The sequence below is a fragment of the Drosophila mauritiana genome, chromosome 3L (assembly GCF_004382145.1).
Source record: "Drosophila mauritiana strain mau12 chromosome 3L, ASM438214v1, whole genome shotgun sequence".
Lineage (NCBI taxonomy): Eukaryota > Metazoa > Arthropoda > Insecta > Diptera > Drosophilidae > Drosophila > Drosophila mauritiana.
The window spans coordinates 9,712,001-9,738,624 of record NC_046669.1 but is presented as its reverse complement, the minus strand read 5'-3'; the positions used below and the strand labels follow the sequence as shown (position 1 = coordinate 9,738,624).

Sequence of the window (26,624 nt, the reverse complement as noted above, 5' to 3'; positions counted from 1 at the left end):
TCTGACTTTTATCGACGTTTATTCAACAAATACTGAAGACTGTTGCTTCCTATCAACATTTCTGGCTGAAAAGTGTCCTAAAACTATAAGAAAATCTCGAGCTTATTGCAGGTACGCAATAACTTGCTGCTGCTGCAAAAGTTTCCAAAAAATTCCCTTAATTCTGTTTTAATCAGTTAAAATGCCTGTCTAAGCCGTAAAATGGAGACTGAGTCTCAGTGTCTCAGCGTTTCTCATTGAAAATGTAATTTAAAAGTTTTTCATTTTCATTTTATTATATACACGCACACAGTCTTATATACTTATGGCCAAATTTGTTGTTTTTATTTCCTTGTAGATTTCGTTTTGATTTTATTTGGCACAAAACTATTTGAAAAGTTTTGAATTTAATGCGCAAATACGTATTATGTGCCCTTCGTCTTGCCCCTTGTGCAAGCTCTATATATATACATATATACATAGCTATATATGTATATGTATCTTTTGGACATTTTGTCTGACTGTAATACATTCTAACAATATTGTCGTTTGTCGCAGCATCTCCTTTCGTTTCGTTTAGTTCAGTTTTCGTTGGAAAGTTTGTGCACTGCCTGGCTGAAATAATAATTGAATGTCACTTGAACGACAAGTTGGGCTCGAATCGAGCGGAGAGTGGAAGAGTTAGGATCTGAAGGCGAATCCGGCGAGAAAACTACCAAACAATTTTGTCAAAGTGACAAAATGCCGAACGGCGGCGGCAGCTAGCCAAAAAACTTGTTTTCACAGGCTTAGCCAAAAGTCTCTGGCTGTATGTGACTCTGTCCCTCTGCCCAGGGACCAAAATATATATGTATTTTATCAGCGGTTTTGCTGGCTTTCGACTTTGTCGAGAATATCTGGGAATAGTTTCTGGGGCTGAAGACGAGGACGAAGGGTATTCCAATTGAATTTTGAGCAGCTCAAGGGGAATTTTTAATTGAGCGCAGGCAAATCTTTTGCCCCAAGCAGACCGCACACATAGTTTCGTCAGTTTCAGCCAGAATCCAAAGGCGAAAGCCAGATAGCCGAGCCAAGCCAAAGCCAAAGCCAAAAGCTGTAACCACATTTTAAGTCCCCGAAAGCGACTCATATAAATCACGAATGAATTAAGTGTGGCCTGACCTGTTACCACTGCTTTTCCTTGGATTTCCCGTGCTCTTTGTAGCTTTTTGTGCTCGCCTCGCCTTTTTTGCCATTCTTTTTTTCTCCTTACCATTCGTTTTACTTTGATAAACTTGAGACGTGCGTCCTTGCCGCTGCTCAGATGTGTGAGTATGTGTGTGTGTGTATGGCACTGACTTACTGTTTGCGTAAGTCAGGACCCACAACAAGGGATCCTGGAGAGCAGGATGCCCTTTGCCGTTCGTCATTTGAGTCATTGCGGTCAAGGCGAGTGCCCCCACTGTCTTTGGTTTAATGTTTTAATGCTTTATTTGCACGTGCTGACGTTTATCTCAACTGGCACTCTTCCCCACACACACATACATACGAGCACGCCTTCAAAGGACTCGCAAGATTATCGGGCCAAAAAAGTTCGGCCAGGCCAAAAGGCGAAATGGCAATGGAGCCCCAACTCGCAACTCGCTAGACCAACAGAAGATTACCCAACAAATTGTCCTACTAATGTGACGCCCCCACAAAGAAAAATGGAGGTGCAAATCTAAAAGATTAAAAGCGTGTTTTATTCAAAGAGAGAAAAGAACAGAAGCTTAAGTATTTAAGCAGAGTTTTTTGATTGTAGTTGCCACTTACAGTCATGTTTTTAAAGTATGAAATAAAGCAAATACCATATTGATGCTTGATCCCAATTTAATAAAATATATGTGTAATATAAATTGCTATTGTTTTATGAGTGAAAACCTTTGTCTGAGCAAACAGAACATGCAACTACGCAAAAGTGTTAATAAATGTAGTTTATTGACTGCTGCAGTGCGATTCCTTTTTTGCTGGCCCACGCAATTTAGGAGTAGCAAATGTTTGCTGATTTGTTGAATCGTTGATGCACATTAGGCCACGTTCGCAGCGAGCTCCATGGGTGGCTGGGTGAGTGTCCTTGGCAACGCCTTAGCCTTTCGACTTGCCGATTGACTTGGTCTTGGTTTTTTCCGGTGAGATGCGGGTGGGGATGGGGGAGATGGGTGCGAAAGTTAGTCCATGCAGCGCACCAATGCCTTCTAGTCCTGCTCGTGTAACCCAGTGTGTCTGTATGTGTTGACCTATCAGTTTACGTGCCATTTAGCACTCAATTAAATTCGTACAGCGCAAACACACAGCAAATACCCGGAGCAGCCCCCGAACCAGAAACATTTAAGTAAATGTGCGCTCATCAGCAGGCCGAAAGGATCAAGGACGAAACTGGAGGGGAAAAGGATTTTCCCCGGCTGTCCAATCATTGGCTGGCTGCCTTTCAGTTTCAGCTATTAATCAAGGATAGCAGTGAGCATTTGTTGAAAGCAATTTATTTCGTTATCGAATGGATTTGCCCGAAAGGACTGCTAAAAATTATGCAGGCCAAGCGAAATGGGAAACTTTCGAATTGCATTTGAGTCCTGGGACTTCAAGGAGCTGTCCAGTGTCCACATGAGTGAGTGTTTGTTTGCTCTAATTGAATGTGTGAAGAGCTCTATAGAACATAATTCATATTTATCGATTGGTCAAATATTTTATTATTTAAATTGAGATCGCCGCCAGCTGGTGGCCAAGGCTCGCTTGAAGATGACATCCTGCTAAGTGCAGATAGCACTTGTTTCCAAATTTATCTGCCAGGCTTTTATCGAAACACCACCAGGCATGCCACACACACACACACGAACGTCAAAAATAACGTATACGCAGTGTTGGCCTATTGCCCTATTGATTTTTGTCGCTTGATTAAACAACAGCAAGCGAAAAGACTCAAATCTGAGCGCTTTTTGCAATTGAGTTTCATTATCATGGCCATTACAAAAGGCAGCCGGCAATCCAATTACCAACCCTGTTTCAGGCCCCATCGCAGACTCCTGATGATTGGCCGCCCGAGTGTCTGCCTGACTGACTGTCTGATTGACTGGCTGACTGAATGACTGACTGATTGGCTGGCTGAGTGCCTAAATGATTGGCAAATTAGCTAAAAGTGCACTTAGCATTAGGTCTCAGCTGCTGCGGGGTGGGGCTGGGCGGTAGTAGTAGTAAGATTAGTCTATTGGAGTCATTAACGGATTGCCGCAGTTTATTTAGACGGTTTTGTGTAAAACAGGACATAAATTTGAGCTTAACAAAAACCACAAAAGTTAAGAATTAAAAAAAAACTTATTTTATTAAAAATATCAAACAATAAAATAAGTATCTGTAATCGATTCTCAATTTAAAACAATTTAAAACATCAAACTATTAGTAAACAGAAATTCCATGTGCAGAATGTATTTTCCTGTTTACAATTAAAATGTGTATATCATTTTATTTATTTATTTTGTTCTTCTGAGCAGAAATTTAAAGTATTGAATGCCATTTTTTGTTTAAACATAAAAATAGTAGCTATAGCAAAATATTGAATGTTTAAATTCCATTGGTCAGAGAAAATCTACAAACTCACTTTTGCTGGAAATGTAATTTAAAACCGTTATTATTCAAGGTCTTCTGCTGCAGGTAACCAAAACCTGCTTGCCAGCCTTTCATTATCGGACTTTTTATAGTAATTTAAAATTCAAGCCCCGAGCCGAAAACCCCAGTCCACTTCCCACTGCCCACTTGAATTCTAGTTAAAGTTTATCCTGTCAATGTGCTCACCATTGAAAGCTGAAACGGTGACAATTTTGGGGCCAAGAACTTTTCCGTTCGCCGTAACAATATGTTGTGGGCGAATCCTCCACTATCACTCTCTCTTTTTCTCTTTCTGAATTCTGTGGCAACTTTGGCGAACAAAACTTGCCACTGGATATATCCTGCCCGATGCAGCATTTACCTGTGTGCGTGCCGCCTCAAGTGCTCCATAAGTAGACCCGTTGAATCCTGTATCTATTCGCCATATCCCATTTCCCATTTCTTTGCCGCCACCCACCCCCCAGCACGCCCCTTGCTTTGCCACGCCCCTGTGCGTTTAGTTACAGAATTTTGTGGTAAGTAAAACATTGCAGCCCGGAGTCACATGACACACGCACACGAGTGCAGATGGGAAAACCAGGCAACTAACCCGCACAAGTTGCATTCTGGGTCATCTTCGGACAGGCCTCCGGGGAGGAGCACAGCGGTCTGAGTACACTGAAAGAAATTCCCATTTTTCACTTCTGGCTCAAAATAATAGTTAATATGAAATTCCAATCTCCTGGAATTTATTGCTTAGTAAGATTCATTTCATTTTAAATCGTTTTAATTTAAGTTCATTTTACATCATATTTTAGCTGTTACTTTTAAAAGCACCCCGTATTTTCTCGCAGTGCAGTCCTTCACTGCCAACGCAGCGTAAAAGTGCCGTGTACGGATGCACGTCCTCTCATATAGTAAAGTATAGTATAGTGCTCGGTAGGAGCTCGCTGTGATGCACCTCAAATATTATTACCAGCATTCTTACCGATATTGCCGTGTACAGGAATACAGGACACTCCACCCAGGAGGGTCTGCTGCCACTTGCATGCCAACTGGACATGTATTAAGGCCAACTTCAACTTGTTATCCTTGGACAAGCCACATCGGAACGAGCGGTTTGGGGCACGTCGATTGAACCATCGAGGAATGCCATACTGGGAATTCATTCGCGGATCGAACTTTGTTCAAGGACTACCTTGAAAAATGTAGTGGTACATTTCTTGTTGCACAGAATGTTTTTATGAAGCGATAAGTTGGGCTAGCATGTATCTATACACTAAGAAATAAGACTGTTCATTTTCACTAAATTTTAAGAAATAAAATAAAATAGTTTTTACTACTTAATTGGACAGTTTAATTATGCCGAAAGTTCTGATTTTCTGCTTCTATTTTATAAAACTTTTTGGGGTATCAGCAGTTTGTATATTTACTTTAAGTTTTGTTGTGTCTATTGGTGCACACAAGCTAGCCACTTAACTCAAAAAAGAAACGTGCAGAAAACCCTAAAGGTCGACGATTTTAAAGAGTTTAAATAAACCGCCGTCGAGGCAGAAACTTTAATGCAATTTCAGGTAAACGAGTCCAAATTGATTGCAGAAAGTTGTGTGGTTGAGGCGGCGAAATGACGACATTTTTGCAGCTGCGGCGGGGCAAGAAATGCGAACTGAGTGCAGCACATAATGAAATATTACGAATATGCATTGCAAAATGTGGAAATACAATTACGAGTGTATATGTATGGGCGGTGTGTGTATGTATATGTGAACAAGGAAACGTGAGCATTTTTATTTAATTTTGTTGCAGCCGCATTGGTTGTTGTTCTGTGAAGCGCCTCTTGAAACTTTGTGCAGTACACGCAGTGGAGCGCTTAATTTGCAACATTTCTTTGTCACAAGAACACAGAAACAGCGAGCAACAAATGCAACAACAAAAGTGGCAACAAATTCCACGCCTTTAAGGCGGCTGCCGGGACAACTTGCACATTGTAAATAAGATGTAATAATTTAAAAACGCAGGAACGAAACAAAAACCATCACAAGAACGGCTGTTTTTTTTTTTTTTTTTTTGAATGTGCAAGGGTTGGTCTCCTCCAGTCTGTTGGCAAAACCAGGATAGCTGAAACAAAAGGCAATGATATGCTGCGAACCGATGCGGGAAATACCCTTGCAAAAATGTCAAGAGCTTTAGCAAAGTTGGCTTTAATGTTGACATTGTTGGCTAAGTAAATGAATTGTTTGAAGTGTTTATTGGTGGGTTATTTAGCAATAAATGCAAAAAGATCACGTATCCCACCATTCTAATCAAATATTTATTGTAATATTATACATAAAGTTAAATAATTCACATTAGTTCTTACTATAGATTTCGTTGACATCCCCCAAAGATTTCTTCGCAACTTGTATATATGCTGAAATAAACTGTAGCTTGCTTACAATAAGCGCATCTGCAAGTGATTTTCCGCATTATTCTTTCGTGAGAGTATAGAAAATAAAACCCTTTTAAGCCATGTCGGTGTCGTCATCAGTGGCACACACACAGATATACACAGACGCTCACGCACACGGACACACAATGCACGTTGCAATTGACAGCGAAATGGCAGGCAAAAGGCACAGCTGCTTTCGCCGCACACTCATACACACTTGCACATATGCAGCGGAAAAGCGAGGCAACTGGGAAAAGGCAGCTCGCTCCTTAACCCCACAATGCCCCAGCATTTCCCCCAATCTGCGATGAAAAAGGAGCAGCTGCTCCTCGTGGCCAAAAAACCGTTTCGTAATTAAGTGCTGCTGGCAAAGTGTGGCTCGTATGTGTGTATGAGTGAGAGTGTGTGTGAGTGCGTGCGTGTGCACTTGGCTATTGGTTGTGGGTAATGAGAGGCCCCGAAGGGGGCGTGGTTCTAGCTCCTCTGGCCGCCTTGTGCCACCCAGACTTCTATAAGCAGAGATCTCTGCTTAGCCATTTGTTTGCTTATTTAAGTTTGAGTCAGCTATATTTTTTCAACTTTAAATTGGAAATTCCTTGAACACATATACGAGTGCGAATTTGCGAACTCAGGCACTTCCTTTCGCTTCATTATCAGCGAACGCGCTTAATCATGGAACTTTGGCTTGTCCAAGCTGCAAAGGGTACGAGTGTGTCTGGACCTTCTGAAATTGAAAGCCCGAACAAATTGGAAATGCAACTTTGAATGGGTTAAGCTCCGGGCAGGATGCCCAGCAGGCTCAAAGCGAATACTGCGGTGACATTTCGATATCCACTGACGCAGGAATAGCTGCAGAACTTGGATATCCCCGACAAAAGTTAGTCTCAAACAACTAGGAACAAGCTGGGCAAACAATTGGAACAAGGCCAAGAAGCGTACTAACAATCGATCTTAACGATGCTTTAAAACAATGTTTGGCATAAATTCTTCAATAAAAATGTGAAGCATTAAAAACAACTATAAATGAACTAAAGTTGCCTAAATTAAAAATATTTTTATTAATCATTTTTGATTTCCAGGGCAACAAATAAATCTTTAGCTAGGATGAAGAAGTCATAGATTAATTTGCACCAAAATTAGAGATACATTTTAGTCAACTTCGGTGGGTAGTAAGCCACGTTTTGCAAACGGTCCACACATATATTATTAAGCATACACCTTCTTGGCGGATGCGAGTGTGTGTGTCCCATTAGTTGAAAAGTAAGCACCGCCCGTTGAAGCTCACACAAAAACATTTGAACAAACGAGGAAAAAGTGTGCAGAGCTTTTTTAGTTAGCGCCAAGCGTTTATTTTCAATTTGCTAGCGAATTATTCCCACACCCCCACTCATTTTTTTCCAGCACACCCCACACACTCACACACACACGTACACACATGGCCTCGCCCTTAGCCATTGTTTAAGCCGGCTGCTATATTTTAAGGTTATTTCGCAAACCTTAGTCCGTCGACTTTCCATACCCATTCTATTTTCCTCCTCTACTATTTTGCCAGCATTTCCCTGCATTTTCCCGGCATTTCTTGCTGCTTTCTGGTTGTTCTTATTCCGCTGGCGGCGTTAAGCAGCTTAGCAAAGCGCTGCCGACCGACATAAATTAAAATGGCCAACGCTGCTTTTCCGTTTGTTTCCCGTTCTTTCGCTGCATCCGGTCACCCACACACTTGCACACACACACACAGAAGCTCACACACACACCACTTTACTGCCACTCGTTTTGTTCATTTGCGTGGCAAACAAATCGCTCGAGCGGCAACAAATTGAGTTTCTTTATGATGTCCCATTTGCCGTGTGCAGGTGTGCGGATCACTCGTCCCTTATGCACACCGGCGGCCATCTAAATAGCAATGTGTTTGAAAGCGAACATGGAGAAAATGTTATACATTTTCTTTTTCCACAGCTCGTTATACATTTGCTTTTTTATTTTTATATATTTTATAAAAATTTAGATTTTATGTTTTTAATATTTAAAACCTAATAAATATCTTGTATATGAATATTCTTCTTTATATATGTTTAACCAAAACTCTGTCATGCTACTATTATCTTAACCTTAGGAGTACTTTCATATGTGTGGATTGGAATAAATGTCTGTTTGGGCGTTGGATTTTGGGAAAGTTTGCGAGATGATTTTTCACTGCGCCCTTTTTGGCTTTTCTTGGCCCGACTTGGCTCCGCCATCTGTTTGGCCACCGGCGAATAATTTCTTATATCAATCACAATTAATTATGCAAGCCAGAAGAGCGTGTATGCGAGTGTGTGTGTGTTTGGGTTGCCTTTAAATGATATACGCCCGACATTTTTCCTTATTAGATTATTCATGCAAAGGTGCGCCAAAGCCCGGAAAACGCGACAGCATCAGTGATAGGGTTTTCCTCGCCTCCGGGAATCGAAAGTGTAATTTCACGGTGGCAAAAGCTGATGGCTTCCACTGCATGTATGAAACTACCTCTTCCTGTTCCAGATACCATTTGGAGTTGGCTATAGGGGTTTTCCAGCCACACTTTACGCGCAAATCGCTGCTCAAACAGCCAAGTAATTGTGACCAAGGCGACTGGAAAGGAATTTCCATTACGAGGGAAACGTGTAAGTGAATATGATATCTCACGAAATGGACTGGTAGATACCTTCGATCTTCTAAGCAGCTTAAGTCAATACGTCGAGTCGAACGGACAATCTCATTCATATTTTATAAAATATTTAAATAATTAAATATTGATATCAGGAAATACAAAACATATAAAGAGTACTTTTGTAAAGTTAAAAAGATTGTCGTCATTAATATCATGCTTCTAAGAGCCAACATCGATTAATCATATAACTGAGAACCACTTAATCATAAAATGGTATCAATTGGCTTAGCTTCGAAATCGAAATATTAGTCTTATTTTGCCAAGTCTAAGCATATATATATATTTAGCACTCCAGACGTCACCTGCTGTCAAACCTGCACCTTCGTAAACTACACTCCTGATACCCATTGGATGTGCCGGAAAAAAAAGAATAAGGACGAAAGGCAATAGTAGGGGGAGCAGCGAGCGCGTAATGAAGTGAAAATTGTCCTTAAGCATCAATTTGCAACGGCGACAAGGACCACAGGGATGTCGATGAGACACGGAGATCCTTTCGCTACTTGCCGCGGTTGGCGGTGTACCCTGATAATTTGATGCCTGCCGATGCGCGATAAATATAATTTGTTGCACGTCATGTGTATTAACTTTTCGCAGACACTGTCTGTCAGCCTGGGCCGAAGGACAACGGAGGCGTGACTGCACTCGAGGACTTTCCATTATGCAGCTATTTACACACACACACACACACGTGCGCCACTGGAGAGGGAAGAGGAGGCGTGGCAAGTGTGCTGACCCCGCCCACAAATTGTAATTAAAATTGCATAGCTAAATTGATTATGTATATAATACAGCCATTTCTTTCGGTTATGATGGCCCATGCTTTTGCCTAGCGAAAGGGTCGAGAGTATCTGTAGTTGGCAGTAAGTAATTTCCAGCGGGTCGCCAAAGTTCGCCAAGTGGAAATTTTTAATTAAAAGCAAATGCCTTTGAGTTTGAGCAAATTTCTGTATCATGCCCGAAACGCTTGTGGTGCAAGATTGCTGCAGGGATTCCTATCCTTTTTTGTGCTGCTTTTTTGTATCCGTGTCGGTGTGTTATATTTTTTTTGGGAACAACCTCCAATTAAGCAACTGACCGCCAAAAGTTCGGTGTTTTCACCTTCACTATTTTGGTGGCGAAAAATACGGGCAGCGGGATTATGGCTTCCAATCTGGGCAAGATTGAGTGCGACATAAGCATTTGTTTGTGCAACACAATGACGCTCCGCATCCTGCATCGTGCGTCCTGCGGAGTGAAATCTGGTTCCTGGCACACATCATGCTCATCTCCACGTGGGTTGCATATTCGCAGTTGGAAAAAATCGGGTTCAGGCACCTAGCAACACTGCATGCTTCAATTCGGAATTTGTTGCTCGTTTTTTGCGCCGCCTTTTCGGCAAAAGCTGCAATGCACTCCAAAAAAACAAAAATAATACAAAAGTAAAAAACAGTCAGCATGCATCATTGCAGCTGCGATGGGAGCTACGTCAGTTTTGGTAATAGACAGGTGAGCACTGCCAACAGACAGGTGGACAGAGTGGGGGATCGGAATCAAACCGGGAACAATTCAAAAAGAGCTCATATCATCTTTTTTCTTTCCCTCAGAATCCTTCCATTTAATTATGGGTAACCAAAGGATATGACAATGTGTCAATTATATGAAAACTTATCAAATTCTACGGTGTCGAAGATTGGGAATAAAAAATGGATAGCTTTAGGATGTAAAGAAGATTTGTAACTATATATGCCCACAAGACAAAGAGTTAAGAATGAAAAGGAAAGTACAAGTCCAAGAAAATGACTGAACTCACCCGAAACTTAATTTAAATTTAATTTTTATTCTTTGAAAATGGAAATCAATTATAATTTCAAACATAGAACTTTTGAATTGCAGCTATGTATAAACTATGAACTTTGATGTTTGCTATTTCACAGCCAGACTTGAACATTGAAAGACCAAGATATGAAAAACATTCCTGACTTGGAATTCATTCCATTGTTGAGTCCAGAAGAAAGGAAATTGCACATCTTGGCAATAATGTACTGTCACAGGGGAACTCATAGAAATTCCTAAGAAAATGATTAATTTAACTAAAATAGAAGTTTATTTGCTCTCCAAAAGCATTTCATTTGGTGAACTGGTTCCTCCAAAATAGCATACCAAATAAAATGTGAGAACGTGTGTTTCAAAATCAACCTCGTGCCTGTGCATTTCCTAATTGAATTGTGAGCGAAAATTGGCATTTAATTAATAAAGCAAATGCAATTTTCGAAGCCCCTAAGGACCTGCGAAATAACACCAATAAGGGCCAAAAGAGTCCTGTCTGGCAAACAAATTACCATTTACCATTTGGCAGGGACATAATCTAGGAAACAGCTTGGTCCTGGCTAAAATACCTACTTCAGTAACGGCTTTCGGTTCGTTTGGTATAATCAAAGTGGTCAACAAATGAATGTGTCACCTGTGCAAAAAGCCAAAGCCACACAGCAGGTCTTTTGGACTCATGTACTATTGAAACCAGTTGGGTAATAAAGCCAAAGGTAAAAGCTGAAGGGCAAAACCGGCAGTGGCAAAAACATCATCATCATCCCTAAACAAGTCTGCCAGCAAATTGAGGCATACAAGCAATACAAATAAACACACATTTATTCGCACGATGAAATTAAAGTTTATGCCGGGTGAATTCGTGCTCTCTGCTATTTATGAACTGTGGGAGTTGCACAGAAAGAAATATAAGAAGTAAAAATCGGGAAAAGGAGAAAATAAATTACATACTCCTAAAATGTTATAATAAAAGCAATGCTAAAACCTTAAATATTTATATAAATATTTTTGTGACACATTAAATACAAATTCATATCACGTTTATTTTTCAAACAGATCTCACAGGACTTTTTCTGATCCTTTCCCTCTGCGCATCTTCGTTCCTATTAGTACCTGGAAATCTCATTAGAAACCAAGTAAATATACGTTACCACCCGATGTGCTGGCTTAACTTTGTTAATGTACCAGCATGGACGGCAGTGAAAGGGAATTCGCAAGGGGGATGAGCCCATAAATGCACACAGTCATGAACTTCAGGACTCTATTCGGACCTCTGGACTCCCGGACAAGGACTCACTCATAGACGAAGGTCCTAGCTACTGGCATATTGAGCAGGGCGCTTAGTGGCTGGCGGAAATGCCCCGGCAAGCGGAAGTCCAGCGGCTCCTGTCCAGGATTCCCATCCTCTCGTCGAACAACCTGCCGCATTATTCAGCTGACCGTCCGGCGAGTCCATGGCAATGACATTTACTATACACTCCAGCTCACCCGACGCTCGACTGAATGATTGATGCCTTTTATTCGTTTTCACAATTTGCGCAAAAACTTGATTTTCAAATCACATTCGTTAAAATCCCCAGAGCGTCACAGGACGAATCCATGGCAGTAGGGAATTGGATGGGATTGGGAAAAGGGAATACCCCCATCGAATGGGAACGGCATCGGAGTGGGAATACCTGGAAATCTCGAGTTTAAGCACTAATTGAGAGCCGTGCAGTGCAGCAGATGCACTAATTTAAATTAATCCGTATACTCTTATCATAACGTCGGCTGATAATACATTTTACTGATTTGATATATTGTGTGTGCCTCGGCGAGCGATTAACATAAATAATTAGATTTGGGTCAAGTCGGGCGGCAATAACGTGGCTCAAACTAAAATACTACAAAAGCCTGGCCAGTGAACTGAACACTTTCGGCTTAATAGTGCAGCCAGTTATGCTGACCTCAAAATACACACGAGAACAATACGTTTTCCATGAAATTAGGTTTTGGCATAAATCTTTCGTAAATTTCCGAAGGCCAAAGGAGGAGTAGGAGAATGAGACCAGGTGCGTTTACGATTGTGTGGGTTAAGTAGCCGTAGTTTACACGCCTGTAGATCCTTCCGCCATTTTTCTTTTGCCTTTGTCGGTGTGTGTGTGCGGTTATTGTGGTTGCAGCTGACCACTGGCCTCCACCCACCAGATACCACACCCACCTGACCCCCTCAATGCGAAAGGTATCGCCTGGGCAACGAAATTAATCTCGTAAAATGTGCCAAAGTAAAAATGCAGAAATAAACAAAAGGAAAACAAAGGCCTGCCCCAAAGTCCCCCATTCGTAAGTGTATCCATGACACCCTGAGCCACTCACACCCACTGTGAGGCAGGCATAAACCACCCAACCACCACCCCCTCCACATATGTCACGGCAAACTTTCGTATGCTGCTGCTCATGTAATTTATCAGTAAATTAAGCAATTTATTTTATTTATTCCATTACGTAAATCATGCAATTTGGCCCGATTTCATCATAGGTCGATGGCAACAATTTTCTGCCAACGGCAGCGATTTCTGGCCAGGATTTACATGCCACGCAGCAAGCTCCCAAGTTGTTTTTACCTACACGCTTTGGTAATTTTATTAAAATCACTTCGAGTGGCTGCGGAAAGATGGAATTTGGGTTTTCTAGGGGGGTACTTCCAGCACGCAGTGCTTCCATAAAACCAAACATAATGGGCATCAGACTCAAAGTGATATGCCCACGCCATCGAACCGCACGATAGAACAGAATATCCGCCCACGTACGCATATGCGTCAAAACTTGGCTAGAAAATGTATGAATCTAATAAACAAAAGCCGTATATTATTAGCTGCGGATTTGTTTGCAGCCAAGCCGAAATGTTCCTCCCTCTTTTACGGCAACGAAGGAGTTATCCTGGCCATACAGTTCTTGACTCCTCGGCTTTGGCCAAAATATCGGGGTGGTCTGCGGTCGCAGGATACGAGCATCCTTCCCGTCTCCACACTACTACTACTTGGCTTTGCCGCTGTTCAACATGGCACAAATTATGTTAGCCGGCAATCTCCGAGGATTGACTATGCATGAAGCGAAGGCTCTACGACGAATGAGAGATTGTGATGGCGGCAGAACTCCGATGTGGAAACCCACACACGGAAATGTTATCATAAGTTATGGACAAAGTTTTTCCAGGCATTAGTTTTCAGAAAAATGCACTGTAATAAAGAAGAAGGATAATCAACAACATATAAGCTGCATAATACAACAAACTAAATCCAAGATAAGTATTTGCAAGTATGATATATGGAATATACACCTGCATAAGATCCTATTAGTAGTATGTATACTAATTTGTATAATTATGTTCTTTTAAGCTTAGTTATATAGTTTGAACCCTTTATCTTTCTCAGTGTAATTGTTGGCGCCTATCAACAAAACGGCATCATTGCCATTTAAATACACACATCTCGACTCTGCAATTTGCTGTAGCTTGTATTAAATTGTGTTGCCGGAATGCCAAACTAGCTGCAGCAACAACAGTGCGTCACATTCACATAGACCCATCCACACAGGAAGTGTTAGCTTTGTACGCTTCTGCTAATGTACAGACTAATGGGGCAGGAATGGAGGGCAGGTGGACAGTTGCCAGGAGCCAGGATTCCCTGAAAGCCGAGAACTCTCGCCAACTTCAGTGACACACGTACACACGATTAAAGGCGAAAGATGGCGAATGGAGCATACCTGCGAACTACAGTGAGGAAAGAGTTTTCAAGTTTTCAAATAAAAGAAATAGGGAAAAATTTAAGAAAATAGGGATTCATTATGAGATTAGTCTTGTATTCTTACAAATCTGTTCCTTAGAAATCAATAAAAAATATATGTCCATCAAAATTGTGATTTTGATGATTTCAAAATCTTTATTTTTATTTTTGTGAAACTTTCCTATCCAAAAGTGTTCGCGAAATCATCGAAACAGGAAGATTTTCGTAATCTTCCGTATTCTCCACAGTGCACGCCGTGGGTCTGGCTCTGGGGAATCGGACTCCGGCACGGACTAGGACTAGGAATCCTGGCCCAGAGACCCAGGATCAGGAGGTCGGGCACTCAGTCAGCGCTGCGCTCAAATACAAACGCGCAAACAATGAAACGAAATTTTTGCGCTACGGCATCCTTAAGGCGCAATGTAATTTCCTGTGACAAAATACAAAGCTAATCTGCAGCACACAGCGTTGTCGGTAAACACGAAGTGGAATAAATTCGCCATCCTGCGAAACTTGACTAAAGGATTTCGGGCGTCTCTGGTCTCCGGTTGTTTGTGTGTGCTTGTGTTTCGCAGGACATACGGGTGACTTCGATACGTGCAGCAAGCTATGGGGATTTTGCTCCTCCACTTTTTGGACGGGAAGCAGGTCAAGGCTTTAACTTCTCACACTTTCCTTGATCTGCCTGAGTCGTTTGCCATTTGATGAGCAGGCGGCCAACAAAAGCGCTACACAAATGGCCAAAGAAATTTCAAACTGGCGAAAATAAATCGAAACTTTGGATTTTCTCGTACTTTTCTTCAGGTTTCTAGTTTAGTGGGTGGGGGGGATCAGATGGCCAGGACATTTGTCGGTGATTCCGTTTGATTTCTCAAGTGTAAACTGCGACGGCAGCAGCGCCTGTACGCCGCACAAATATCAATATGCCGAGCCACGAGTCACCTGATCCGCCTTCTGCCATCGTTCCTACTTTGACCATAATTGAATGGAGCCAGGTGGATGCTGGAGCATGCCACCCCCATCGAATTCCATCCTGCAAGGTTGCATCGAAATCATCAGCAGCAAATAGGGCAAACTACCTGCTTAGGCATTCTGGCTACGCAACGTAGATGGACACTGGCACTGGCACTGAGCGCCGAGTCCTGATTTACCCAATTGTTGCCTGATTGACAGGCACATCCAATGCAATCGCTCTCAAGGCGCCGAGCGCACAGTGGTTTTCGCCTGTGGTTTCCATATCCAATTTAATGGGGCTCTAGCATTCAGGGAATGGCCACTAATGCGGCTGTGGCGAAACTCAATTCGACGGCATCCCAAGTCAGATATTCCGCAGAGTGTGCTCCTGACAGCTCAATGCAACTTGGGTGCCGGCCGGCATAATACTCACTTATTTTAAGGACAATACACGGAAATTCAGATTACACACGCATTAAATAATCATTAGTAAACGAAGATAGGAACAAGAGTATTTAAAAAGTATTAAAGTTTCTAAAATTATGCATTGCATTTTAGAGATGCATAATTGTTTTCTGTCTAGCATTTCGATGATGTAACCTTTCCTTATTTTTCCTTTTTTTTGATTCAGTTTATTTAATATAATATTGTTTGATGAAATTCAAGGGTCATCTTATATACTTCAGTTTGATGACCACTGCCTTGTGACAGCCAACAAAGTAATGCTGAGAGCCTTGGAGCAGTTCTCACCATCCAGCTAGCCATGATGACCTATGCATATCCTGCCCTGGAGGAGTGTGGTTCGTCTGAAGGACATTTCTGATGGCCAGGCAACAGGGGGCTGGTAAAAGGACAATTGACATCACCATTCCGAAATCCAAACTATAAGCTGCGTTTTGTTTGCCTGTCACAACACGAGGCCCCTGTGTCTTTCATTAACGCTCGAATTCAAGTGGCCTTCGACCTTCCATTCAGACTCATGGTGACCAAACGCTGGCGAAGGTCGAACTTCAGCAGCTAAATCCAAACAGATAATCTGATTTTTATACAGATTACGATTGCATAACGCTGTGGTGGAACAAGCGAACCAGTAAGCCAAGGTGATTCTCTCCACAACATATTAGGGCTTGTTAATCCGCTTTGCAAATAGTTTTTCAATAACCTAAATGGGTTTGTCGTTTAACATTCAAAAACAAAGGGCACGAGCCTTGATAAACCAAAAAAACAATAGGAGCTAATCTCGACTAAGAGTTTGGTACATTTGTTTAAACAATATATAAAACGTAGAAAGTTGCATACCTAAATATTGCGCAGATATTTTTAATGGTAAGGTGAAAAAAATAACAAAGCGCAATCATAATAAAGCCAATAGTGCGATTTATCGCTGATTAAAATGCAATAAACAAATGAATGCAATTAACTTTTTTAATAAGACATTTTATGTGAGAAATGTCAAAGGAGATGAAAGTCAATTAAATTTTAATTGGTTATTAATAAAATGTGTATTTTCAAATTATTCAGCTAAATTAGTACATGATGATACACTTAAATCGGTCTTTCTAAAGTTGAATAGTTTTATCAAACGACTGCCTAAAAACGTTTTATTTATTCAGTGGCAGCAGTTTAGGGTCACTTTATGGCGCAATTTTGGATTTATTTAAACAGTTTTGAAAGGCAATAAACATCGGATTTCACTCTCAGCTTATCGCTGTTTCGCCTAGAACATCCGGAGTAGTGTAAGCTCGTATATTCCGTGACCAATATTTTTTTTATTTTCCGCGTGCCGCGGCTTTTTGCCCGTTCGGGTTGTTGGGGCTGTTGCTTCATTATTTTGTTTGTTAAACCCTCTATCGCACAGGCATCTCCGGACCATGGAGCCCACCTGGTTGCTGGGAAAACCCCAAACAGGATCCCCGTTCTCCCCTCTGTTTTCTATTTCTATGCATTCATGCATAATGGCTGGCAAACGTTTACAATGGCAACAGCATGGATTTCCGCACGTTACCATTTGCGGTCCATTTGCGGGAAAACGCTGGGTGGTGGCTACTAGTGTCGGGGTCACCATGGTGCTGTTAGCATGATTGAAAAACGTGCCCCCTTCATTTCCGTATCCGGTGCGCCCAAGCCCGCACCCTCCCTTCAAATTGTATACAATTCGTTGTCATAGTCGCTCGCAGGACCTTTTACCCGCCCACACCCTCTTCATATCCCTCTTTCCTTTTTGTCCTTGTCTGTGGCCTTTACAATTACGTAATTTATTTTAACTGTGTCAAATCCACGACGATCGACAGCGATTATGCTGGCAAATTGCAACAATTGCTCTGCCCACGAAGTCCCACTGGCAATTTGTAAATGTCGCCGGCATCCGTCTTTGTGTTTTGGCTGGCGGGAAATCCTTTCCCCGGAGCCTGGAACTCTGGCAACTCTCGTCTGTCTGGCACTCACTTAACTGCAATTAACCGCAGTGTGCTAATTAATTTGCTCATAATTGATGCGATTATGTGCTGCGAACCCGCTGCAAAACAACCAATCCTTCTCGCCCCGTGGGTCACATGAAAACATCAAAGCAGAAAATTGGGCCATTTTGTACTGGCGATACGGGAGATTGTGGAACCGCTGCACTTTTGCGGTCCGGCTGGAAATCAAGCGTACCGAGTTCCTGCACAATTTATTAAGGACCCGGAGCCGGTCAATTGTGAAAGAGTCACGGGCATCCTGCATGCAGGCGGAAATGAGCCGAAATTGCAATCGGAAAGCGAACTCAGTGGGCTAGCAGTGGGTCAAGGCGGTCAGCTGGTGGGGAATAGCGGGGTCGGAGGTCACCAGTCGGTGGTCACTGTCCACTGGTGGACCTCTGGACCTGGCTGCAGCCCCCGGGCCAAGTCCATTTGACTTCATAAAACGTCCCGCTGGGTAACGCCCTGTCACGGATACATGTATTCAGATGCAAAGGCAGCGCTGCCAGGACATTTGAAAATTTGTCACACGGCAAAAAATCAATATCAACTCAAAATCAATATCAACTCGATCTAAACTATATGCAATAATTAATAATATAAGATATATTTAGGTACTTTCATTAGTTGTATCTTGTAAGAACCTTTCGTTGCCTTATATCACAAAGTAGAATTTGAAATATTCTAACGTTTTCCTTACATTTTTGCAACTAACAACAAACTTACAAAACTTTCCGAAGAGAGCACCATTTTTCCCGCACACTGCAAGCTTTGTATAAAACTATATAGATTCTTGATTCAAATCTGTATTCCTGAGTATATGTGTGATTTTATTTTTTCGTGTGCACCGGAGCTTGAAACGCAACAAAGAAAACAAAATGGCAGCACAGTGGATGGCTGTCGGGTACGTTTGTCAGTTAATGCAAGCGCTCCTCTACAAATGGCATTTCATGGGCGTGGCATTCGGGTATTTGCCCAGAGGATGGCAACAATTTCTGGGGGTGTTCCGATTGTCCCGATTTTCGAGAGGGTGGACCTAAAAGGGGGGACAGGGCAATGGGTACTTACCATTTAGGACATGGACACGCACACTGGCCACATCTGCATTGGAGGGCGCACAGGAGTATTTGCCCGAATCGGCCAGATCTGCATTCTGTATGAGCAGAAATGAGGTTGTCACATCGCCCTTTTCGGTAATTACCGACACGCCGCCTCTTGATGAATCATAATTAATGACCTGCAAATGGAGAGGAGAAGAGTCGTGAGTCCTTAGTATTTTCCATGCATGTTAAATGCCCACTCCTTTTCCCGACATTAATGTCGAAACAATGAGCGGCCAAACAGCAAGTCGCATGTACCGACGGCTGTTGTGCCTAATGTAATTTTTGACCCTCCTTTAAAGTGCGGAAAAATGTAGCAAAACATGTCGCACAGTCAGTGAGTTACGTAAAAATTGTCTACTGATTTTTCCTCTTGATTTTCCCTCACCTCTCAACGCTGTGTAAATTATACACCTGAAGCGCAAAATAATTGAGGGTGTCACAAAACACTGTCCTTGACTGACACTCGTTGAAATTGTGATTTTAATTGGAATTCGATGGGGGTGTTTCGTGATTAAAGTTAACTTTCGACATCAAAGATCGCGTGAAATGTCATGCAAATCGGAAGGATTTGAGGCTCCTTCTCCTCTCATTATGCTTATTACTTTCTGTGAGCCATCGCAGACGACTTGATATTATCGATTTGTGCAGAATGTCGGCAGGTCCTGTCAAGGACTGGATTTAACAGCAGCTGAATGCATATTAAGTCGCTCCCACCAGCCGACAAAAACAAATACCGGAATAATTTGCCAATACAGCAGGGCCAAAGTTCGCGTTAGAACCGAGCTGACAGAGAATTGATATTAACACATAATGCCGCTGACAGGGCAAAGACTTTGTCACCAACAACAGAAGCAAAAAGAAATGCTATGCTAGAAACAACAACGCCGGAAATGAGGCAGCTCACAACCCTTGGCCAAAGGACCTCGGGGCATAATCTGCCATCTAATCCCAACTAATCGACGACATTTGCGATAGTTTGAGGAATGAAAGCAAAGTTAGTGTCACTGATAGTGATGACGATGGCTAAACAGATATAGACATCAAGCAATAGGACAGGAAATTGGATAAATCAGTACATTGATACCGATTATGGCAATATGTTGATTGCACAATTACATGGGTGTAAATAGGAAATAGCAAACTGACTAGCAAAAGCTCTCCAATATTAACATTTTATACCACAAAATTGGAATGAATTATTAAGTTATTTGGTTGAATTTTTCTTTGGAAAAATATCTCTCAATTTATAATTCTTTTTTACAAATGTCATAGAGAAATGACTTTTCTTATATACCCCAAAACAGTGGATATCAGTCATGAAAACAATGAAAATGACACAAAGTTGGTCGCAAAAACTTTTGGCAAGTGAAAAGTTTGGCTATCAGTAGGCACACGATATCCTGGCCCCATTATTGCTGACTTTAGCATAAAAACCATATTTGTGTTATAATATTTTTGCCCTCGGCGCAAATTAGTTAATGAGCGTGGGCGGCAAGGGGCGTGGCCGAAATACCAGTGAGTTGGAATAAATGCGAATCTGCAGTTTGTCATTTGATAAATTGAAAATAAAAAGCATCCTGCCATTGGAAGTTTAAAAATTCATGGCGTGCCGCCTGCAATTTTTATGACAACTGCAGCTGTTGCTGACTTCTTCAATCTGGTGGATCAGATGGGATTGGTAATGGAATTGGGAGATTGGGAGGAAAATGCCATACAAAAGACCCAAAGGAAATAATAACACGGCCGGAAAATGGTAAAAAGTAAATAAAATATTTGTGTAAAGTGTAGTCCATTGAAAATGCGCATATATTGCATTTATGTGGCACTCGGCCACGTAATAATCGCCATCATATTTCGAGCATAAAAATCCAGCAAGCCATGGGTCATAAAAATCGTTAGTAAATAAATGTCGCTCAAGGCAGCGGATTTGACTGAAATAATCGTGAAAAGTGGAGCAAGCTGACGACCCATTGAAAATCCCACTTGAATGCTGAAACAGGGCCAAGAAATTGGCTATTAGCTGAAGCCGAGGCCACGTTGAATGTCAGTTATTTGCTGGAATTAGCCGGAATCCATCCGGCATGCTAGCCACACATATGCCACAGTCGAGCTGTCAAGGACCTGACCTCAGGTGCGAAGAGGCGAAAATATGCAACACGTTAATTACAATTAGCGAGCGGAAGTGCGAGGCAAAAAGGGTTGCATACATTTCAGGGATCCGCGGTGCAAGTGCATCAACTGGGTTTATCCATCCATTAAACTAATTAACAGCAAATTTGCATGGATCGTAAATAATCCGTGTGCACGGAGCACGAAGTACGGCGAACAGGACAGCGCAGGACTTTGCAAAGCCTGCAGCAAGGACGCGTTAAGGTTCCTGCGGCCACTCATAGCACACACACATACACACACACACACAGGTACTCTTGGGTTTTAATTAGAAAATTCCTGGAATACATTAAAATACGCCAAGTGGCCGTGCAAGAAGTGAGCAGCCGTTGTTGGCCGGATTTGTGTGTACAGCGCATTTAACACCACTTTCCCTCTATTTCTGCCCCACAATCTTTTACTCCAAGCGTTTTTTGTTGATATTTTGTTTGGCTCTCTCGCATCGCAATTAGCGTGCAACTGTTGCGGATTTAGCACTCTGCAATTAGCCAGCACTGGCTGCTGCTTAACCTGTCTAAGACAACAGGGCTAATTGGCGGAAGCGAAAGGACAATTAGGTCGCGGATGAGAAGCCGATCTGAAAATTCTCTGCTCGGTTTTTCCTTATTCCCCTATTTGTCAACAGCGATAATTTAAACATGACCTGTCCGCCAAAACGTCATTGGCCGCGTTATCCTTGGCGGATTTGCATGTGTGAAGGACGCAGGATAACCGGGAGCGTTTATTCGCTCATTAAAATAACAGCAGCTGACGTTTAAGTCTGATGAGGGTCCCCCGAAAATCGAGACAGGAAGTGGCAAGGAGGTGTCAGCGTAAAGGAATGGAAGGATATGGGAGGATAACTTTTGCTGACACCCGGTGGCGTATGAGCAACGAAGTTTGCTCTGGGGCATTGAAGTTTTCTGATTTGGAAGTCAACTCTCCTTAGTTGGGACTGACATATGTTATTGTTAAGCGAAACGAAATATTGCTGATGACGGCAATTAGAATGGTAAGAAAATAAGTAAAATGTAAGAATCATATTTAACTTAGTAGAGGAATCTTTGATTGTACTTTATCTGTATTTACAACTTAATTAGGTTAAATCTACTTAATCAGTTCTGTTTTTGACGTCTAAGTGAATAGCCCAAGGACTCAAAACGATTATCAACTACACTTTGTATAATGAAAACTAACCATGTAACCGTCATGTAAGAAAATGTTTACTTCTAAAACGATTAAATAAACTTCATTTTCTCGGGTAGCTGAGATGAACGAACTTCAAGTGGTCAATTTTGGGGGACTGTAAAATAACAATAAGCTTTAATTACCTCCTCGTGATGATACCAAAAGATGTAGGCCGGCGGTTCGGGGCTGAACTTTACAGTGCAAGTGAGATTTATGGTGCTGCCTTTATCCACGTGAAGGTCAGGACCTCCCAGGATGGTGGCCGTTGGCACTGGGTGAGGCACCGAGAAAGATAGAGAAAGGCAAGCAGTAAAGTAAGTGCATGGAGAAAAAGAATATATAGGGATGAAAGGTGGCCGCTGCGCGTTGGCTGGCGGCACTGTAGAATAATAAAGTACGAGATAAAATGGAATTATTGTCGTATAAAAACCAGGTCCTCGAAGTCCCTTCGACGTGGGACTTTGCCTTTCCTTGGCCGTGCGTGTTGCTCACTCGTTTGCTGTGTGTAATTTATTTGTTCAACAACTTCGTTTTTCTCTGCAATTCGGCGGGGTGTGCTCATTTCTTTTCCATTTTTTCTTGTTTTTTCTTATTTTTCTGTATTTTGTCATCAGCCGCTCAGCGAGTGCCCTTTGTTATTTGCGACGACGACAAATGGTGGATTTTTTATGAAGCCCGTGTGCCCGAAACCGAATCGGCACCGGAAACCCAATCCCGATTCCAATCCAAAGGACACCTCTTCAACTGCTCAACTCACCCACGACATTCAGGCGTACGAAATAGCTGCGCACTGGCTGCGTCGATATCTGGCACTCGTACATGCCGGCGTCCCGTTTCTGGGCCCACTTTATCTGCAGTGTCCAGTCCTCCGTGTCCTGGTGATGGGTCGCCTGGAATCGCTGGTCGCTGGTGTAGGTGTACGAGCCCACCGTCAGTATGTGGATGTCGCGGTGCCGGATCCAGGACACCTGTAAAATACCAGAGAAACAATCGTAAATATTTGCACTCTCTTGTAAGGGCTAAATCAAAAGGATTGCTCCTGGTGTGCGGGGGTTCAGAATACGGTTAATCCACCTAATGGAGTACAGACATTGCTTGACAATGTTGGGAAATTTATGAGACACGGTTGTGCAGGCAAAAGTAAATAACTTTCTTTATAAACAAATTTGTCAAATCTATTATTACCTAAACAACAACTATGCAAATGAAATTGTTGTTTTAAACATTCATTAGGTGTTGCTTAAAACATTTGCAGTAACTCTATTTATTACAGCACTTTTCTCATTGAGAGGCTTTTGAAGAATCACTTTTAAGCAATTCAGCTCACATTCAATTAGCCGAGCTGCACCCAAAACGATATCATTATTTTAAAACTCGTAAAATCGCGTCATTTGTCTGCTCCTTGAGCCAGCGGCTGGCCCATTAAAAATGCAGCAATTGAAAACGAATTGCCGACGCAGTGCCATCAAAATCGAATAAAACACCCAGCTAGAAGGAGCTTAAGGATCCAAAGGCATCCCGAAAGGATGGGCGGCGATGAAAAAGTTTTGCATCTTTTTCGGCTGGGCGTACGTGACGTATGAGCGATGTGTGACGAGCGGCTGCTTGAATTTCCGGCGGGTTTTTGGATGATATATAGAGGGAAATCCACGAATCTCGGCGGATTCTCTAGAGAAACCACTGCTGCTCTGGTCGTGCTCGAGCTGTTTTGGCTTTGCTTAATTATCACAAACTTTTTAAGTAGTTTGCGGTGCACAGAGATAACTTTGTAAGCTGGCAGGGCGGCGGCTTATATAAACTTATTAAGTCAAATGTAAATGCAAAATTATCGCACTTGACAGCCGAGTTACCCACATGCACCGCCACACGTAAATGTGTATGGTGCTTTCTCCCAGTGAAAAGAAAGCATGCGTGCGTTTAATTATACGCAATGATGTTGCACACTTTTCGAGGGCCGCCTTCAACAATTCCGTTTTCGGTTTAAGGATGGCATGCAGTTATCCTGTCGTTCTCTGTTTTCGGTTAGGGGGCTACAGCTCCTCTCCTGAAAATCCGCCGAGAGTGCATAAAAGTGCGAAAAACATGGTTCTCGCACTTCTGACAACTAACGCACACACTCGCAACGACATCGCCGCCATTAAACAAACATTTTACGCAACAAATTAAAGCGTAATTAACAAGTGCACGCTGTGCTGCATGCGGTCCTGTAATGGAGCCACACCCCGAAAACCCCAATGCCACCAATCCGCTACCCCCTGGGGGTGGGCTCATATTAGCAGCAACGCCCCCCCAGCAATATGAACAGCAGATACAGAGCGAACAAATTCTCGCAGTTCAATATCAACATTGGTCACAGATAAATTTATACTATTCATGGTTTTCTATGTACCGTAGTAAATCAATCGAACAATGAATACTAAGTTCCAAACAGTCTTATTCCTTAAGTATTTTGAACACACATTTTCTTCCCGTGTACGACATCAGGAGCAGCAACAACAGCTCGACATTCCGCTTCAAGTTGCGAGTTGTGCCCATTGGGAAGGGGGAGTCAAAGCCATTGAGCCACCCGTTTGGTGCAAAGTGGTGCAGTTGGGTGGTGCTCTGTGGCGGCAGTGCAACTTTTGGCTTCGTGCAACTCGGACTGTGAGCCAAGTGCTGTTGACGCGTGCGGCGAGAGCAATTTCATGAAATTGTTTAAATAATTTCGCGCTCAAATGCAATTCAGATTGCTGAAGAGGGGGAGTAAAAGAGAGAGAGCGAGAGGCGGGCCGAGCGAATGGGCGTGGCAGGGCCAGGACTCAAAAAGGTTCGCCCACTTGAGGTTGCACAGTTGATGTATGTGTTAGCCGACATGGGTGAGTTTACTGGGGACTGGCACTCGTCGTCCCTCTTTTGTTTGGCAAGAAATTAAAAGTTGCGCCCTGCTAACGGCATCCTGCAACGCCATCCGCATCCGCATCCGCACTCGCATCCGCATCTCCATTTCACTGCTGGCTGCCAGCGGGATCCACTTCCTGGTGGCGCATTTGTGTCAAGTGCTCGCGAGCGTGTTGAAAGTTTGTTGGTTTCTGGCATCGCATTTTCCCTTTGGCAGCCTGGCGAAAATGAGAATTGGCGGGCATCTATATGCAAATTTCCCTTTTTTTCGCAGGATAATAAAGCATCGCCTGGGGCACAGAGACGTGTGTCTCTCACTCATTAATCGCGTCCCGTCCCATCTGCCAACTGCCTAATTATTCATAAACCTAACTGGGAGGCATATTAAAAAAGTTGATACCCTTCGCCGTCACCATTCGACAATTATATACATTTCATTAAGCATATTTTCCAAAGGCAGCCAGCTGGCCAAATTAAATGCTGCAAAACGTTTACAAAACACATGAATACAAATATCTGGGCATTTTTTTGTGCCGCCTGAATGTGACAGCAGGAAACACTGGAGATCAAGCTCCAGGAGCAGCAGGTTGCCCCCGGCCGACCTTAGTCCTGTGAACCCGCACCATCGCGGAGGAGGGTAGCAATTAAAGCAGATAAACAAAGGAAACAATTGCGAAACAACAACAGAACAAAAATCGGGGAGGTAAAAAATGAAATTGCTAAATTTTCGAAGAGACAAAAAACACAAACTTGAAGCCAACTTGAAAGCCGCCTTACCGCAAAACGCAAACAGAATGCGGGGCGTGCTGTGAGGTTAAGGAACTAATTAAAAATTTCACCGTCATGCTAGGGGAATTACATTTTGGTCTACGCGTCGTCGACCAGTTTTTAGGCAATCGGCCAAGAAATCAACGCAAGAGGCGGTCACAAAAAAAAAAAAAATATAAATTATTCCGCGCATGGAGAATAAACGCAAGTTGGCCCAAACTTTAATGGCCACGAGGACTCGTTGTCGTCACGCACGACAACAAACTTTTCGACACGAGTTCGCTGTTAGCCCCGAAAGAAGCCACATCGGAATCAGTCAGATTCAGGTGCACACTTAAAGAAATAATTCAGGATTCTAGAACCGTTGATTTTTGTAATTCGATTTAATATCTCAAAAATTGTACTGTATCTCAAAGCTTGTTTAAATTTGGCTTGTCATGTTGAATACAAAATTTATGTCGCGAAATTATGAAGTTTAAATATTTAAAAAATTAGTACAGTTTATCACCTAGTTTATCACCTGGTTTATATTAATAATGTGTTTTGAACTTTTGTCAAAACCTTTAAATAAATACTTTAATGCACACTTTTCGACCAGTGCATCTTTAAGCCGAAACTCACCGTTTTGTTGGCCAAATTGCGCACACGGCAGCTGAGATAGGCGGACTTGCCCATGAGGGCGGTGACATTGCGCGGCGTCGAGGGATCGAAGTAGGGCTCCATCCACTTGGGATGCGTGTAGGCGGCGGTGGGCGCGGTGGGCAGGAGCATGGCCGCCTGGCCGGGTGTGGGCGTGGTTGTCAGCAGGTCGTCCAGCGAATTGTAACCCTCGATGGGTCCCTGCACACCGCCGTTTGTCATGTCTGAAAA

The 26,624-nt window shown here is 42.6% G+C and overlaps 1 protein-coding gene across 9 annotated transcripts in view; it reads right to left on the bottom strand.

Annotated features, from left to right (window-relative positions):
* The window catches only part of LOC117141844 (kin of IRRE-like protein 2), a 223,601-nt gene that overhangs the window by 138,757 nt on the left and 58,220 nt on the right, over positions 1–26,624 (bottom strand). For all 9 annotated transcript variants that reach the window (XM_033305514.1, XM_033305513.1, XM_033305515.1 and 6 more), the window contains exons 3-6: positions 26,376–26,617; positions 22,867–23,077; positions 22,253–22,380; positions 18,739–18,907 (exon numbers count right to left, since the gene is read on the bottom strand). In XM_033305514.1, coding sequence (XP_033161405.1) covers positions 18,739–18,907; positions 22,253–22,380; positions 22,867–23,077; positions 26,376–26,617 — 750 coding nt within the window. The remainder of the gene's footprint in view (positions 1–18,738; positions 18,908–22,252; positions 22,381–22,866; positions 23,078–26,375; positions 26,618–26,624) is intronic.